Source organism: Trichechus manatus, unplaced genomic scaffold (genome assembly GCF_000243295.1).
Source record: "Trichechus manatus latirostris isolate Lorelei unplaced genomic scaffold, TriManLat1.0 scaffold00110, whole genome shotgun sequence".
Taxonomy (NCBI): Eukaryota; Metazoa; Chordata; class Mammalia; order Sirenia; family Trichechidae; genus Trichechus; species Trichechus manatus.
Window position 1 is genome coordinate 2,348,240 of NW_004444046.1, and position 18,114 is coordinate 2,366,353.

General features: G+C 38.6%; 1 protein-coding gene across 7 annotated transcripts in view; it reads right to left on the bottom strand.

Moving 5' to 3' along the window:
* GOLIM4 (golgi integral membrane protein 4) overlaps positions 1-18,114 on the bottom strand; it is a 116,116-nt gene that overhangs the window by 29,919 nt on the left and 68,083 nt on the right. For 5 of the 7 annotated variants that reach the window (XM_023737884.1, XM_023737882.1, XM_023737886.1 and 2 more), the window contains exons 2-7: positions 11,280-11,354; positions 9,970-10,019; positions 7,897-7,950; positions 6,384-6,534; positions 1,733-1,815; positions 1,143-1,226 (exon numbers count right to left, since the gene is read on the bottom strand). In XM_023737884.1, coding sequence (XP_023593652.1) covers positions 1,143-1,226; positions 1,733-1,815; positions 6,384-6,534; positions 7,897-7,950; positions 9,970-10,019; positions 11,280-11,354 — 497 coding nt within the window. The remainder of the gene's footprint in view (positions 1-1,142; positions 1,227-1,732; positions 1,816-6,383; positions 6,535-7,896; positions 7,951-9,969; positions 10,020-11,279; positions 11,355-18,114) is intronic. The other 2 variants (XM_023737887.1, XM_023737885.1) reach the window with 1 other exon arrangement.

Genomic DNA, 18,114 nt, shown 5'->3' on the forward strand with positions numbered 1-18,114 from the left:
AAAAGAAGGTCAAGAAGGGAGAGGGTTGACATGTCGTGGGGTTGTTAACCAATGTCATAAAACAACATGTGTACTACTGTTTCATGAGAAACTATTTGCTCTGTAAGCCTTCACCTGAAGTACAATTAAAAAAAAGGAATAAACAATAATAATAATAAAAGTTTCCTGATAAGCACAGTTAGTTGGTTTCCCTTTGCCCTTTCCTCTTAACTTCTCCACCAAAAAGGAAAAGATCTAGTTTAATATAGTGAGTGACTAAGCTAGTCATTCCTGTTTTTTTACTTCTACTAGAAAGCTGTAAAATACTCCATATGGTATCACTTTAATAAGCTCTCCAAAGCTTGTATTTGTTCATTTGCTTATTCAGTAAATATCTGTTGAGGGCTTGCCTTGTGCCAGGGATGGTTATAGGCTTTGAACAAACGAAGCTTATGACTCTTGCTTTTGCTTCTCTCTTGACATGAGGTTTTATCTTATGTTCTGTAATTTTACCCACAGCCCATAAACTTAGTCCCAAAGGCAGTGTGTCTAGGCTGGAATGCTGAGAGTATTGGAGGGACTGAAGAAAAGTCTGACAATAATTTATTTAGGTGGCTAACACCATAAAATCTTATAGATCCTATTCCTTTACTAGAAGTCCTTGTGGCATAGTGATTAAGAGCTCAGCTGCTAACCAAAAGGTCAGCAGGTCAAATCCACCACCACTCCTTGGAAACCCTATGGGGCAGTTCTACTCTGTGCTACAGGGTCGCTATGAGTCAGAACCGACTCGATAGTACCTAACAACAACAATCCCTTTACCAAGAACCAACACAGATCAGATAGTTGCAAAAGATCATGTATATGGAATAATTTCTGAGATTTAAACAAGTATTAGATTACTGCACATACAGGCTGGTAGGTAGGAAAAGGGACAGGGTAGGAATAGTAATATGATTCACACAATCAGTGTGAAAAATAATCAAAGATGTATTTAGTTTTCTCGTGATTGTCTTTTAAAAGCATGCATGATCCTCAAGATCAGGCTAGCTCTGTCCTAAGGAACTCATTGAAGATTGGCTTGTAAGAGACTACATGCATAGAGGAATTCAGAAATGTTATGCAGACTGAAAAGAACCCATAGAGGCTGCTACCCTGCTAACCTGTGCAGCAGCTAGTGCACTCTTGTGGTCTTCCAGAGTCACTACAAGTTGTTCATGCTCGGAGAGTAAATTCTTATGTTGTTGCTACACAAAAAAGAAGTTTACATGTTGAGCTTTAACATCCTAAGTCAAACTCTCTTTGGCTGACAGTGGTATAACCACCCAAACATTGCCTGCTTGTTTATTTATTTGTTTGTTGTTGTTGCAACATTCGCTGAGTTTAAAAACTACCGTGGAGACAAGACCGGTTTATGTAGTATTCCAAAATTTAAAATACGCTACCAAAATATTAAAACCACATGAAATCGAAACCAAAGAAGCAAATCTTTTATCATTAACAAATATTTGTAATAGGTTTAGTAAAATGCAATCATCTATAGCAAAAGAATCATTTGGGTACTAAGGAAAATACTTTGATCTTCAGACAATCTTATAGCTTAAGATGTAGAGGTGGTAAAAATGCTAGGTATACTTCAATTTATGCAAAGCCCAAAATAACAATATGGACTTGTAAAGCATGGATTATAAAAGTCATCCTACAAAGTAAAGCAGAAAAACACCAAACAGTAAAATGTTTGCTTTTATTTTACCTTCACATCTTGAAGCTGTGTATGCATGTCTTGGTGTGCTTTCCTTAGTTGTCTATTCTCTTCTCTCAAATTATACACAGTTTCTATTTCAGAAAAAGAAAAAACACGCATAAAGCCTTGAAACTGTCAGCCTTATGATTCTATCACCTCCACATTTAAAGCCTCCCATTAACTTGATTTAGAATTTGTTTTGAACTCTGACAGTGTAAGATTCCAATTCAACAGAACTATATACCATATTGGGATGTGGCATGGATTCAACTGGACGTCTTACTGTAACCTGGTTCAGTAGTTTAAACACTTTTAAACAAGTTACATATCATAGAAGAAGTTAAGGATTTTTAATTACTCAGGAGTTAAATATTTCTGTTAATAAACAATCACGTATGAATAACATGTAACAGGGCAGAGGTGGTCTAAGATCTTAGTCTCTTCATGAATTAAAGTTATCAAAAAGTACAGACCTCATTTCTCGTAGCATAAATAATTCCCATGTCCTCAAAAGGTACTTTGATTACAAAAGCAGCTCAAGAAAGAGAGAGGCAAGCACAGAGAAAGAGAGAAACCCTACTTACTTGTTATGGATTGAATTGTCTCCCTCAAAAATACGTCTATAAATCCTAACCCCCTATATCTGTGGATGTAACCCAATTTGGGAATAGGGTTTTCTTTGTTACATTCATGAGGCCATATAAGTGTAGGGATATAAAAAGAGGCAATTAGGCACAGAGAGAAGAATGAATGTGGAAAACATAAATGCCATGTGGAGATCTTCAAGAAGACCACTAGAGAAGCTGAGGCAAGGATTTCCCCCCGAGTGGACAGAGAGAGCCTTCCCCTGGAGCTGGAGCTCTGAATTTGGACTTCTAGCCTCTTAAATTCTGAAAAAATAAATTTTTGTTTGGTAAAGCCACCCACTTGTGGTATTTCTTTCGTAGCAGCACTAAGAAACTAAGACACCCATCTAAAAAAAATTCTAAATATTTTTTCTTTCTCCTACCATTGAATTCTTGACCGATCCAAATTCTACCTCCATAACTATAGGAAAGTTCTTTCTAGGCTGTAGCAGCGAGAGTATGGTCGTAACATCTCCCCAGTCCCAAACTCTACTGCTCAGGGAACAGACCCTCACGGTAATTTCCCACATTCCCTGAATCCAGACATCAGATGTTGTGAACTGGCAACCCTTGTGCCAAATCCAACCCATAGACATATTTTTTGGCCTCTGCAGTGTTGGCCTATACAGTATCTCCATATGTGAATAATTGTCACCATTTAAAAATCAAGAAATTTGGGCTTAGTAAGAGCTGGCAATACTAGGCCAATTCTGATATGACAATGCTCTGCAGGAGTTGAGTGGCAACAGGGTGACCATATAACTCATTCTCCAATGGGAGATACACTTGGGAGTGAAAAGGTGTGCTATTAATAATTACGCTGGGACTGTCCTGAGCAAAGGTCCCTGGGTGGTGCAAAACGTTTGTGCTCAAGTACTAACCAAAAGGTGGGCAGTTCGAACCCACTTAGCAGCACCACAGAAGAAGGGCCTAGAGATCTGTTTCAGTAAAAATTATACCCAAGAAAACCCTGCGGAGTTCAGTTCTAATACATGTGATTGCCATGCATCAGAATCAACTCAGTGGGAACAAGTTTGGTTTTTTGGTCCTGGCCAAACTGCCCGAGTGGCAGTCACAACCTGCAGACAAAACCCTAACTCTCCGGAGTGTCACTAAGCATGGAAGCAAAGCATCAGTCACCATCTCTCTTATTATTTCTGGTCACTTTTACTCCTTTAGGTCCTAGCCTGACCCCTGGGCATTAGATTTACAATTGAGTTTTGGGGAGAAATCAAGAACAAAGATGGGAAATGTGGCCAATGACTGGGTTGCCCACCTATAGGTAATAATGGATTTTTTTCAAAGGAAAAAACAGGAGGCCACTGGCAATCCAAGAGGACCTTAAGTGTGTCATTGACTGGACATACATACATGCATATACACACACATATACATACCTATAAAATACCCAAACTTGGATATCTTTTGAAGGAATTTCAGGTGATAAACTTAATGGGAGTAGAATACTCTGGAGTAAGTTTGAATCTTGGCTCCCCTGCCTTTGCTGTGTCACCTTGAGCAAGTTATTTAACTTTGGTCAACCTCAACTTCATCCGTTAAATGAGGCTAAACACAACGCCTACCTTAGAGGTTGTGATAAGAATTAAAACAATCCATATGAAGAGTTTCACCGGGTACTAGCATATGGTAAACATTTATTAAGTGTCAGTCATTATAATAATAACCAAAAGAATAATTATCTAAGCTTACATGCGATCAGCTCAACCTCCCTAGGAATTCTAAATTGTCTCCTTGGATCATATTGAACTACCAAAGACAACGTGGACTATACACCTTAGTTAGCCACTACTGACCAGCATCTGCTACAAAATGCTTTAATTTACTATTCTAAGTTTTTTTATCAGGGATCATAACCAAAGAGAAGTGCTGATGTGAAAATTATTTGGAAAAGTGTCATCAAAGGCACTGCCTACTCTTTTATTTAAGTCTCTAAGGAATGTCTGGAACCCTGGTGGCACAGTGGTTAGGAGCTTGGCTGCTAATCGAAAGGTTGGCAGTTCGAATCCACCAGCCACTCATTGGAAATCGTATGGGACAGTTCTACTCTGTCCTATAAGGTCGTTATGAGTCAGAATCAACTCAACGGCAATGGGTTTGGGGTCTGGTAAGGAATGTCTTCTAGAAATTGGTACCAGAAACACTGTTGTCTCTCTCTCCCTCGAAGGCACTAGCATATTCTCTTTTTATGTTGACAAGAGCCCTAAAACTTACCATATTTCCCCATTTGTCCTGAGTGCTAGGAAGTTCAGACCAGGTAATGGGGCTTGGATCATTTTAGAACTTGACATATCTGTGTCCTCCTGTTTTCATGACTCTGATTTCTGACTTCAATTTATAATTTGTTAAAATTGTACTACATATGTACTTTGTTTCAAATAAGGAGCAAATATAAGAGTGAACATAAGAAAGTCTTCCTTTCAGGGCTATTACTAAAAGTAAATGTACTAATTTATATAAAGCTCTTAAAGTATGCCATGCATACATCAGGTACATAGCAAATTTTATTTGCTAATTTTATCCTTCCTTAATGAATCTACTTATTATCAATATATGTATTTATTCAGCTAGCTTAAGTTTGCAAATGCTAAACACTGTATCATAACAATAATCATGAAGATGGCACCAGACAGGCAACATTTCCTTCTGTATATATAAGGGGACCATGAGTGGGAGATGACTGTACAACACCTAACAACAACGAACAGTGTACCCAGTAAGTCAATGTCTCACCTCCCCTCTTCACTCAAGGGGTAGCTTCCTACACTCAAGCAAGGCAACTGACATCTGACACTGGAGTTCTCTGGTACTCTCTTCCATTATATTACCTTTGTGAGGACTTTTGGTGTTCAGTCTTCCTTCCTTTCTTTGTTTTGTCATCTTCAACAATCCCTCATCACCTTCCACATCACTAACAAGCCAAGTACCCTGTATGTCTAATCTACATCTCTTGGGTGCTGTTTGCCCATACCTGGCCTGACTCTATCAAGACCACCTTAACCCTCTGTACTATTGCCTTGATGACCACTTAACTCCCATGTGCCTTTTTAACTTTTTACTTTGAAATAATTATAGACACAAAGTTGCAAAAAAATAGTACAGCCAGGTCCCAAGTATCCATTACCCAGCTTCCCTCAATGGTGACATCTTATATAAACATAGCACACCACCAAAACTAGGAAACTGGTTGGCACAGTGCGATTAACTACAGCCCTACTAGGATTTCATCATTTTTTCCATGCACCATGTGCCTTTTTAAACCATTCCAACACTTCAAATATTTGAATATTTGAATGTAGAATGTGCTAGCTCCCTTTCCAGGACTTACATACATTCAGAGAAGTGATACATTTTGTTCCATTTTACTCTGAAAATACCTGATGATGATGATGATGATGGGCAGATAATAAATACTGAACGTTTACCATATGCCAGTAACAGTTCCTTCAACATATTATTTAATTCTCGCACCAACCCTATGAGGTTGATACTTTTTAAGATTATCCCAACTTTACAGATGAGGACAATGAGGCCCACAATGATTACACAATTTGCCATAATCACGTAACTAGTAATTGGAGAAGCCAAGATTCACCCAGGCAGTCTGGCTCTAGAGCCTGAATTTATCATAGCTACTATCAGTACTTAACAGCCCAAGAGGAAGTCTCTCTGCCCCCGTGGGGAGTTTTAGAAATACACGGGGCAATTTTTCACTGTCACAATGACTGCGGAGCATTGATGGCACTTAGTGTGCAGGGGTTAGAGATGCTAGATGTCTTGCCACCCTGTTGCCACTCAACCCCATTGAGAAACATTAAGTATTCTATTATGCTTCCTAAACAAATTAAAAAAGATATGGATAAATGTGAAATACTACAAAGAAGCAAGTGGCTGGTAAAGAACCAGACGATAAATCAATCACTATGCAAAAGCAAACAAAATAAAAGTCTATTGCTCTATTGAAACAATATGAGCACTTATTTTCATACACACAGGCTAATTAGATTTTCAAACACCTTTTAGCTTAGAAAGTTCTTGTTCTTTCTCTTGCTGAAGCTGCAGGTATTTCTGCTTATGGTCATTAAATGTTCTACTGAAGTCTTCCCCTTGTTTGCGATGCTCCTCTTCCAAGTCACTGTGCTGTTTCTTTAGCTCCTCATGTTGACTCTGCAAAGATGAAAACCTGAGCAGAGATATACATTCTGTGCATAAATTATATAAAAAACTATTTCTTGAGAGCAAAATTTTTCTCTTGGAAGAAAGAACAAATGAAAACATTGGCCTCATTTCCCTGAGGTTGCTTTTAATTTATATAGCTCCCCAACATTTCCCCTACATTTTACATGAATACTTTGGGATTATGGCCAAAAATAATTTTCCTCTTAATTTTTAACATTAATGGGAAACAAGAAGTCAGCATGAGAGACGGAGAAAGAGTGATCTGGGAAGATCACAGAGATTCAAATTACTATGGAAACAAGGAAAGCTAATGGCAAAATTATCCCTCTACGGATGTTCTGGACTTCCTACTTCAATCTGGTATTTCCCCAGCAACAGAACTGATTCCTCTTCTCTGGTTTCCAGCCTTCTCTGGTAACCCAGTTGGGAAAAAAAAAAGATATTTCCCCTTTTGAGACAGTGATAAATTGACTGTTTACAGAATAATTGTCATTTTTCTTACTTCTGATTATATCACGACACTTAATCACAATCTAGATAAATACTATAGTCACCAAATGCTTCATGTGAAAGGATTGTCTGCTTTAATTCATGTACTGCATTCTTGATAAAAGGAAAAGTTCTGGTTTCAATAAAAAGCATGTGCCCCGCCTGATATAGGAGAAAAGAATACTAAACGAAAAATTAGGGGCAGGGGGGCTGTGGCATGGTTTGCATGCTGTGCAGAGTGGCATAATGACATGCTGCTCATCTCTTCTAGCTTCACACAAACAATGACTTTCTCTTTTTTTTTTTTTTTTTTGTCTTCCTGAAACCCAGTAATAAGTCTTATCCAAGGACCAAGGAAGGAGAATCTTTAAATATAAATTGTGTTCCTGTGGTAGGTAAAAGAATATTTATTAAATGTAGTAACATGAAGGAAGCATTTTAATAGGTAGTCTCCAGTCTGTCTAAGAGAAAAGAAAATCATTGGGAGAAATTAAAACAAGCAAACAAACAAAAAACCTTAAAGGATAAAGAGAAGAACAAAACAAAAAGTTAGATTACCAGAAAAAAAAAAAACCAAACAAGTTGCAGCCGAGTTGATTCCGACTCATAGCAACACTATAGAGTACCTGATTTATAAGAAAATATATAATAAGCTAAATATGTTCTTTGCAATCAGGTGCTAAATATGATGGGACATTACAATTATACATAATTTAAACCAAATATGACTTTAATATACCATACTATTATACAAATCAACTTTCTGTAAACTTTCTGTAATCACCTGAAAGACCACTGCATTAATCAGTTCAAATATTAGTTAATTCTTTCATTCATGAAGAACAGCTTTAAACTACTCACTTTCAACATCTGATGTTGGACATTCAATGCACTATATCTGCTGTTGGAATCTTGCTGTAAATTGAAAAGAAAGTGGTCAACACAACATAAACAAATCTAGCTCTCCTGCTAAATACAGTGTAAAGCTCTTAATAGGAGAATTTCAATTATTTCACTTGTGTAAGCTGAAATGAATTCTATGCTTAAATCAGGCTGTCTCTGGAGCCATTTCTTTACAGCAGAAATGAAGTTTTAGCATACCATTGCTAGATTTTAGTAATGAAAAGACAGCATACAGAATCATAAAATGGTAGCTTAAATGGGCCCTTAGAGACGATTTAGTCTCACCTCTCATATTCAGGAGAACTGAGGCCAGACACACGGAGGGACTTGTCCTGAGACACAGTCACCACATATGGCTAATACACTGTGCTGGGTGCGCAAGTGAAGGGGGAAGAGGAGATAAACCAACTAGGAACATTCCTTCCAGGTTTAGAATGGCTTAAGTGAGAGAAGTGAAAAGGTGCTCTCTTTCACTGAGCTTCAGTGGGTAAGAAATTCTACACACATTACTTTACCCCAGTGAGACTCCACTTCACGGAGTGAGAAACGAATTCAGAAAGGTTAAGGAAGATACCTGAAGGCAAACATCTTGTTTAAGCAGCACAGCCAGGACTGAAACTGAAGTATAAATTAACGTCCAAGCTCCATGTTCTGCTGGTATATATTTGTGTCCCAATGGAGCATCTGTGCACCTAACACATTCCCACAGTCCGAGCAGCCATAACCAATAAGTACACAAAGGGCTCCTGCAATGTTTTCTTCCCTACACTTTGTTGTTTTATCTTTACCTGCCTCTTGCTTTACCTTGTTGCCAGCATAAGCATACTTTCACAGATTTTCTTTCATATTTTTGCAACTTCTAAAATGAACTATATTTTTGCTTTATCACTTTATTTTATTGCTTCACGACTTTATTCTAATTAATAAGGAAATTACACTATAACATGTACAACAGACAGCCACAGCTCTGGCCAGGCTTTTAAAAGCAAATAAGAATTGAAAGCTGATAGGCTCCCAGGCTCTCCAAGGGAACTGACTCTTCTCAGTTTTAATGCCCCCAAACACCAATATCTTACTCAACTAATACTCATATATTTTTCTTAGAGTAAGAGGAAGACTTGTTTTTCTACAGTTAAATCAGACTTTAAAAATGTTTTAAATGCCAATATTATTCATTCATTCATTCATTCCACAAATGTTTCTGAATGCCTGCTCTAGGCCAGGTACTGTATTAGACACTATGCATGCAAAGGTAAACCCATGTAAATATTACATTTCATGGAAAAGAAAGACTAGAAATGAATGAATGAATAAAAATAATCTTTTTTTTTCCTGTTGAACATTGAAGCTACTCCAAATTTATCACTGTTAGGGACTGAATTGTGCCCTCTAAAAAAGTATTGAAATTCTAACCCCTATACCAGTGAATGTGATCCTGTTTGGAAATAGGATTTTTCTTGTTATGTTAACGAGGTCATGCAGCAGTTGGGTGGGTCCTAAACCTAATCTCTTCTGAATAGTGTCTTATAAAGAGGAATACAGACACAGAGACAAACACATACAGGAGAAGACAGACACCATGTGAAGAGACATCTACAAGCAACCAAGGAACCCCAAGAAATACCCAGAATTACGGGAGAAGAAAGAACACAAGGATTTTCCCCTAGAGCCTACATAGAGAGTGTGTGCACCTGCGCATGCGTGAGCTTAGCCCTGCAATCGCCCTGGATTCAGACTCCTTGCCCTCAAAACTGTGAGACAACAAATTCTCATTCTTTAAAGCCATATACTTTGTGGTATTTTGTTACGGCAGTCCTAGGAAACCAAGACAATCACTGTCATCAGTAATAATAAGCAAAGGTAAGTTTTAAAAGAATAATTTTGAAAGCTTTCCTCTTGGAATTTTTTTGGTAGTAAAAAAAACGTATCTTAGCCCAACAACCCTAGTGATCAACAGAGTAAAACATTTTGTGATGTATTTCCCATTCCTTCAAGTTTCATAAGAAAAAAGTTAAGAGAAAATAGACTTACTCTTCCTTTATTTAGTGTTTCCTGTGCTTCTAACTTATAAACAAGGAAATCTAAGAAATAAAAGATGGAGAAAGTAAATAGAGTATAAGTTAATTCATTGTGTAATTTTAAAACATCTAAAAAATTAAAGGCAACCTTTACGCAGTCTTGCAAAAATGTTCTAGTTTTAAAACAATCTATTTGGTGATTTATATACTTCTTTTGACCACTTAATACTTTAAAAAGAGTTGAAAAGAGTTATTATACAATCTTCCTCCTTACCTTAGAGCTGTAAATCTTAATCAACAAAACCCACATTATAACCAATTGATTAAAAGTGCATTTAGAGTATCTCTGTGATTAACTCTCCTTGAAATTGGCAGAAAAAAACGAAGCGCAAATGAAGACATGGATGATTTATTGCTACCCACTAGATGGCACACTATAATCATTCAGGACTTGAAGAGAACTCAGACCATCAACACCATTTTTCATGCTCTTAAAGCTTTATTATCCACTAGATGGCTCTAAAAAATCATTCAGCATTTGAAGACAAGGAAAATCCAAATCCTATCAAAGCATTTTAATTATGTTAAACTTCTACACTTCACACAGGATTAACCCAAGGGTCAGTAAAACATCCCAACCAATACTGTCTTCCTCTGCTTTGCCTCCTTCTATCCTACCAAGGTAATCAGACAGAACAACTCTAACTTAAATCTCAAAATTGACTACATAATATGAATAAGTAAATAAAAATAGGAGGGCAGAAAAGTTCGAATTATAAACTCTACAAGGCCTGTGCTTTATAGAAAAACTCTAAAACAGTGAATAGTCTTGCTAAATGTTAATTTTTCAAACTGAACCAATCAGCTATGCTGATAAAATCTTTCAAAAGACAAAAACAGGTGCATTACTTAAAACATACTAGACTATGTGCTCAATTATTTATATATATATATATATTCTGGACCTTGCAAGCTGTTACTCTTTTTTTTCCCTAGAGATTTATAGACAGAAATTCCAGGTATTATTAGCATATGTCTATAATATTCAGATAAAAAATCGTTATTTTTGAAATAATACGTATTACCAATATATGAACTACTTCAAGGAAGTATGAACTGAATGAAGGATTCTAAATCCAATCCTCAACAGGAACTACTGTGCAACACATAACATATTGTTTGACACCTCTCTTTCTTCATCCACCTATAATACTGACTTTGGGTTGATCTGAGAAATTTCTTCACAAAAAAATAGTAAAGCAAGTACATAATGCTTCAAAGAAGAATATGATAAAAACATGGAACACAAATTAAATTATTTACCTTCCTTTGCTTTCTTATGTTCAAGTCTTTCCTTTTGCAGGGATTTCTCTAATCTCGATCTGTGTTCGTATACAACTAAAAAAAAAAAAAAAGAGTTAAATTTTGTCTTAAAAGAATAAGAAATTCTAAAGTGAAGTTAATATCATTTTTCAAAACCGGGTTAACTTGGAAGGAAAACAGCTTAGGGTTCTGTTGTGGGTTGAACTGTGTGACCCTGAAAAAGATATATCTGCGTCCTCATTCCCCCACACCTGTTAACGTGAACTTATTTGTTAATAGGGTCTTTGCAGATGCAATTAAGTTAAGATGAAGCCATACAGGATTAAGGTAGGCCCTAACCCAGTGACTGGTATCTTTCTAAGAGGGAAATCTGGACACAGAGGCACAGAAGAGACACACAGGAGGAACCCATGTGACAACAGAGGCAGAGACTGGAGTAACGTATTTATGAACCAAGGAACATCAAAACTGCAGGCAAGCACCAGAAGCTAGAAAGAGGCAAGGATCAATCTTCCCCTAGAGCCTTTAGAAAGAGCATGGTCCTGCTGACACCCTGATTTCAGACTCCTTGGCACTAGAACTGTGAGAGAATACATTTCTGCTGTTTTAAGCCACCCTGTTCGTGGTAGTTGGTTAGAGCAGCCCTAGGAAATGAACACAAGCCCTTACACAGCTAAAATATGCATGTAAGTAAGTGCCACATTCTGGGTAAAGAATAGACAGAATAGTATTCTGGGCTGATTCCCATAAAGTCTGCCCCTTTATAGAACCCATACTCTGAAAGAGGCTTCAGCCTTCTCTGTCAGTTGCTTTTCCTTGTTCTGCTCCTTAAATGTGAGTATCTCTGTGGGGGTTCCATGTCTCTCCCTGGGCAATCGTGCCCACTCTCATAACTTCGGTCACCATCTGCACAGCATTTACCTCCATATCTGTATTTCTAGATCACACCTCTCTCCTTGGGCACTAGATGAATATTTCCTGAGTGTCTCCACCTAAATATCGCACAAGTACTGCAAAGTCAACATGATCAAATGTGAATTAAGGCTGCTTGAACAGGTGAGGAAATCTCAGCAGCCCCCACCAGATGCCTAGCGGATGAAGGAGGAGAAGGCACAACCCCCCATATCAAGGGAAACACAGGTGAGAGATCCACAGAAACAGGGGAGGCAGGGATTCTCCAAAGAACCTATATAAGTGCCTACACAAAAGGACAAGTCAGATTTAACATCTGCCAAGGCTGGAAGAAACCAATGGCAAATTGATGCCAGTCTTGTGAGATCTTCCTGCACTGAAGTAGGGGAGGAATAGATTAGTTAGGAAGGGAAATAGATGAAGAAGTCTATCATAACCTTCTTCTCCTCACTACAGGCTTCACATCCATCACAAGCAGAAGCTGGAGACAGGGAGTAGCTCTACCTTTGAATGAATAAAATGTGTATTACTACAGTGGACTAAACTGGACATAATAATTACTGAACCAACACTGTGTGTGTAGATAAAAGTTATTGAAAGATCTTTTTTTTTTTTAATCATCCGAGAAAGGCCAGACAAGTAAGTAACCAAGTATGTCCTAGATTTCATCCAGGCATAGAAAACCCTGCCCCATACAATGATTTGAACAGGAAATGAGTTTAAGAAGAGGAGAGAATAAATTCTTTTCTGATGCACATTTCAAACCCTATTTGTTCAGCATTATGGATACATGATCTCATTCCCTGGCAAGCTAAGCCAAACCTGTTACTTGGTTCTTTGGCTAGTCTCAAGCTCTCCATGACTACGTAACATAGAATCTCATCATCAATCATCCAACTGACCACGGAGAATACATAGAATTGCCCCAATCCTTTTGGTTGCCTCCAAGTTGCCGTGGTTGCAGCAACTGCCCTCCCCTGCTATGACTCCTTGCTGCTGAAGGGATCTCCTGTCCCTGCTCCAGCACATTCTCCATCATCACAGCTGCCAGTTACCAGCCACTGCTGTCTTGGTCCCAACATAGCCATCGCCTCCTGGGCCCTCCACACTGCATCTCCCATCTTGTCATCCCACATAAACCTTCCATTCCCAGGGCTCAGTCTACTAATACCACAAGCCCGACGTCTACTCATAGCTATGCTAACATTCTGTCCACAACTCCTCGAATGCCTGTCACCACCCACACTGGTGTGGCTATAGTCCCCTGATAGCATGCCTACCCCAATCTCATCTTTAGCCTCACCCTCAGCCTCCTACCAGTCATTGCAATAATCCCTGTTCCATCCTCTTTCTTCACCAGGGTTATAATTCTATTTACCAGATGGTTTCTTCCTCCAGCACCAGAGAGGAATGCAATACAAATCAGCATTATTTGAGCCCTTACTATGTACCTGGCACCATATTACGACTGGGAATGCAAAATGAATAGACACGGACGTTGCCCTCAAGAAGCTCATAGATTACACGATTTGTAAATTTGTTAAAGCCAAACGCATCTGGCATAAAAAAAAGTATATTTAAGTCCCTCAAAAGAGAGCAGTGAACTGTGGATCAGAGACTTGCAAGGGAAGGCTTCTCAGAGGTGGTGAACTCTTGGCTAGCTTTGAAAGTGAAGGGAAGTTTGGTAGATGGAAACACTAATGGAGAAAGGCACTCCTGGAAGAGAGATCACAGGTGCAAAGGCACAGAGGTGTGTAAGTGGACTAAAAGTAGTTGTGCATAAAAATGGACTAAAGGTAGTTGTGCTCCAAAAGGTTTGGTCCATTGTTGAGAAATCATATTTTTCAAACACTTATATGTATGGTACAGTCCCCTCGTGGACTGGTACTAACAGCACTATTTTGAATGCTGTTTGGAAGGAGGCAAAGGATACATGAAGATTAGCACTACAGAACCTCGGTAAGCCAAAGTCTAAACCCAGCGCTCGTAGTCTTTGAGAATTTCAGTCTGGTGGGGGAGATTTAAAGGGAAACAGATAAATTACAATACTATTTATGATATAACAGAGGCAGAATAGGATACTATAGGAACACCTAACCTCCCCAGCAGGAAGAAAAAACACTCCACCTCTAATTCACTAGCCAAAGTTCTCATGGTCTGGGGTACAAGGTCATAGGAATATAAACACAATAGTTCAAAGGGAATCATGGTCACTGACTGGACATGTTATAGATAATTCCAGCCTAGCAACACCCATGATAAGTTCAATAAGAACAGGAGTACAGTCAAAAAAATGCATTCTCAGATACCTCATAACTCTAAATATTAAACGTTATTTCAGAAGGGAGAGATAGAGGGAAAAAGTTGAGCTTAGATCCCAACATTACTGGCACTAATCAAAACCAGAGAAAATAACAAATGTTGGAGAGGCTGCGGGGAGATTGGAACTCTTATGCACTGCTGATGGGAATACAAAATGGTACAACCATTTTGGAAAACGATATGGCACTTCCTTAAAAAGCTAGAAATAGAAATACCATACAATCCAGCAATCGCACTCCTAGGAATATATTCTAGAGAAATAAGAAGTGTCACACAAATAGACATATGCACACCCATGTTCAGTGCAGCATTATTCACAGTAGCAAAAAGATGGAAACAACCTAGGTGCCCATCAACAGAAGAATGAATAAACAAACTATGATACAAACACACAATGGAATACTACACAACTATAAAGAACAATGATGAATCTGCTAAACATCTCACAATATGGATGAATCTGGAGGGCATTTGCTGAGTGAAATGAGGCAAACACAAAAAGATGAATACTGTATGAGACCTCTATTACAAAAACTCATGAAAATGTTTACACACCGAAAGAAACAATCTTTGATGGTTACAAGGGAGGACATGAGTAGGGAGGGAAAAACACTAACTAGACAATAATAGATATGTGGTAACTTTGGTGAAGGGTAAGACAGTACACAACACTGGGGAAGTCAGCACAGCTTGACCAAGGCAAGGTCATGGAAGCTTCACAGATGCATCCAAACTCCCTGAGGGACCAAGTTACTGGGTTGAGGGCTGGGGACCATGGGGGCTGAGGCTTGGGAGACATCTAGCTCAACTGGCATAACATGGTTTATAAAGAAAATGTTCTATATTCTACTTTGGTGAGTAGTGTCTAGGGTCTTAAAAGCTTGTGAGTGACCATCTAAGATACATCCACTGGTCCCACAGTGTCTGGAGCAAAGGAGAATGAAGAAAACCAAAGACACAAGGGAGAAGATTAGCCCAAAGGACTAATGGACCACAACTACCACAGCCTCCAGTAGACTGAGTCCAGCACAACTAGATGGTGCCTGGCTACCACCACCGACTGCCCTGACAGGGATCACAATAGAGTGTCCCGGACAGAGCAAGAGAAAAACGTAGAACAAAATTCAAAGTCACAAAAAAAAGCCAGACTTACTGGTCTGACAGAAACTGGAGAAATCCCAGGAGTATGGCCCCCAGACACCCTTATAACTCAGTACTGAAGTCACTCCTGAGGTTCACCCTTCAGCCAAAGATTAGACAAGCTTACAAAACAAACATAACACACATAGTTCAACCATGCATACGAGAATAAATGGGCACACCAGCCTAGGGACAAGGACGAGAAGGCAGGAGAGGACAAGAAAGCTGAATGAATGGAAATGGGGAACCTGACATCGAGAAGGGGAGAGTGTTGATACCTTGTGGGGTTGGCAAGCAATGTCACAAAACAATATGTATATGAATTGTTTAATGAGAAACTAATTTGCTTTGTAAACTTTCACCTAAAGCACAATAAAAAAAAAAGTTCAACCCTGAGGATTCTTCTTTTCTTAATCAAATACAGCTTCAATCACTGCAAACTCATTGTTGAAAACTCAATGTTGTACGGTGCTAGGTAATCAAATAAGTATCTTGGACTAAGCAGTCCTGAGGTGCCGCTGTTAAGCGCTCAGCTGTTAACCAAAAGGTCCATGGTTCAAACCAGCTGCTCCAAGGGAGAAAGATGTGGCAGTCTGTATCTGTAAAGATTACAGCCTTGGAAACCCTATGGGGCAGTTCTACTCTGTCCTATAGGATGGCTGTGAGTTGGAATTGACTGGATAGGAATGAGTTTTTTTTGCTATCTCAGGCTTAGGAAGTAGAAAACTCATCAGCGTGATTTAATTGCAATTAGAGTAGAGGGCCCGCTAGATTAAACCAAGTAGAGACAGAGTGTGGGGGGTAGGAGTGAGGAGTGGGAGGGTGGGAGATAGTGTTTCATTCTTTATTCTCTCCCCTAGGATCCAGTCAGGAATGGTAATGTGCCAACAACTGGTCTAGAGTATCCATTTATCAAATTGAATCACACAACTGTCTGACAGTTTTACACTCAATGGGAATTTACACATTCAACATACTAATAGCAGTGTGTTAAAAGCCTGGAGAACTTAGGATCCATAGTTATAAACTTTCATAAATAAATAGGTCCTATATGATGTCCACATGGAGTCGAATATGTTTGTGGATTACATCAAAATTCAAAGCCTTGTGAAATCTAAGACAAACACACAAATACACAAAGGTTATCACTAATAAAAAGTTCTAATGCAAAAATAATATGCTTTTGTAAATACAGTAGAAAAAAGATGTGGTAAATGGGAACAAAGGATCTATGTAGAAATCATGAGGTAACTGTGCTATCAGTATCATCTTACTCAGAACTATTAAGCTGTTACTATAACACCAGCTTCTAGTCCTGATATAACGTAACTTAAGCATTCAGGTGTTATATCACTAAGAAGAAAGTGATAGAATAGAGCAGCAATGACTGACGGAAAGATGGAGAAGTGCTTTCTTCATCAGCCTTGGAAAAAGGAAAACAAACCAAAAGAGGAGCCTTAAGCTATAGGCTGAGGAAACCATATTAGATAAAAGGAAGTGACATACTGAAACCAACAATCATTGGTCGTTACCAGGGATAGGTGGTGGTGATGGGGTCACTCTTTAGATAGTAGATACTTGTTATTTTGGGGGGCAGGAAATATAACACAAAACGTGGGTAAAGTGTGCACAGCTTGACCAAGGTAAATGACGTCACTAAGACATACACAAGAAAAAAGGATGTTTTTGGTACATGATAGAACATATACAACTGTGCGACAACAACTAAATAATAGGAGTGTGGACACGTGTATGTATGTATGCAACAAATATACAGGTATGTATACATGTGTATATAGGTGGGCATATACAGATGTATCTACATGCTGGTGTGTGCGTATATATATACATAGATATATACACACATATATGTGAGTGCACGCATCTATATTCATATATACAGTAAAACACAGGGGGCAAAAAAAAAAAAAAGGAAGTGAGAGTGAAAATTAAGCCTTGGAATGGGTATTATAAAGATTTGGAAATTCTAGAAAGAAGGGGAGAGAGAAGGAGAGAGGAAGAGAGGCAGGTAGCAGTGTAAAGGTTGCAAGCACAGATTATGGTGCCTGGGTTCAAATCTTACCTCCATTCCTTATGGGGTGAGTTGCTGAACTTCCTGTACCCCTGTTTTCTGATATGATATATGGGGATAATAACAGTAGGTACTATCTGTTATACAACGGACCGAACTGTGTCCTTCAAAAATATGTGTTGAAATCTTAACACCTGTACCTGTAAATACGACCCTGTTTGGGAATAGGGATGTCTTAGTCATCTAGTGCTGCTATAACAGAAATACCACAAGTGGATGGCTTTAACAAACAGAAGTTCATTCTCTGACAGTTTAGGAAGCTAGAAGTCCAAACTCAGGAAGCCAGCTCCAGGGGAAGGCTTTCTCTCTCCGTTGGCTCTGGAGGAAGGTCCTTGTCATCAATTTTCCCCTGGTCTAGGAGCTTCTCAG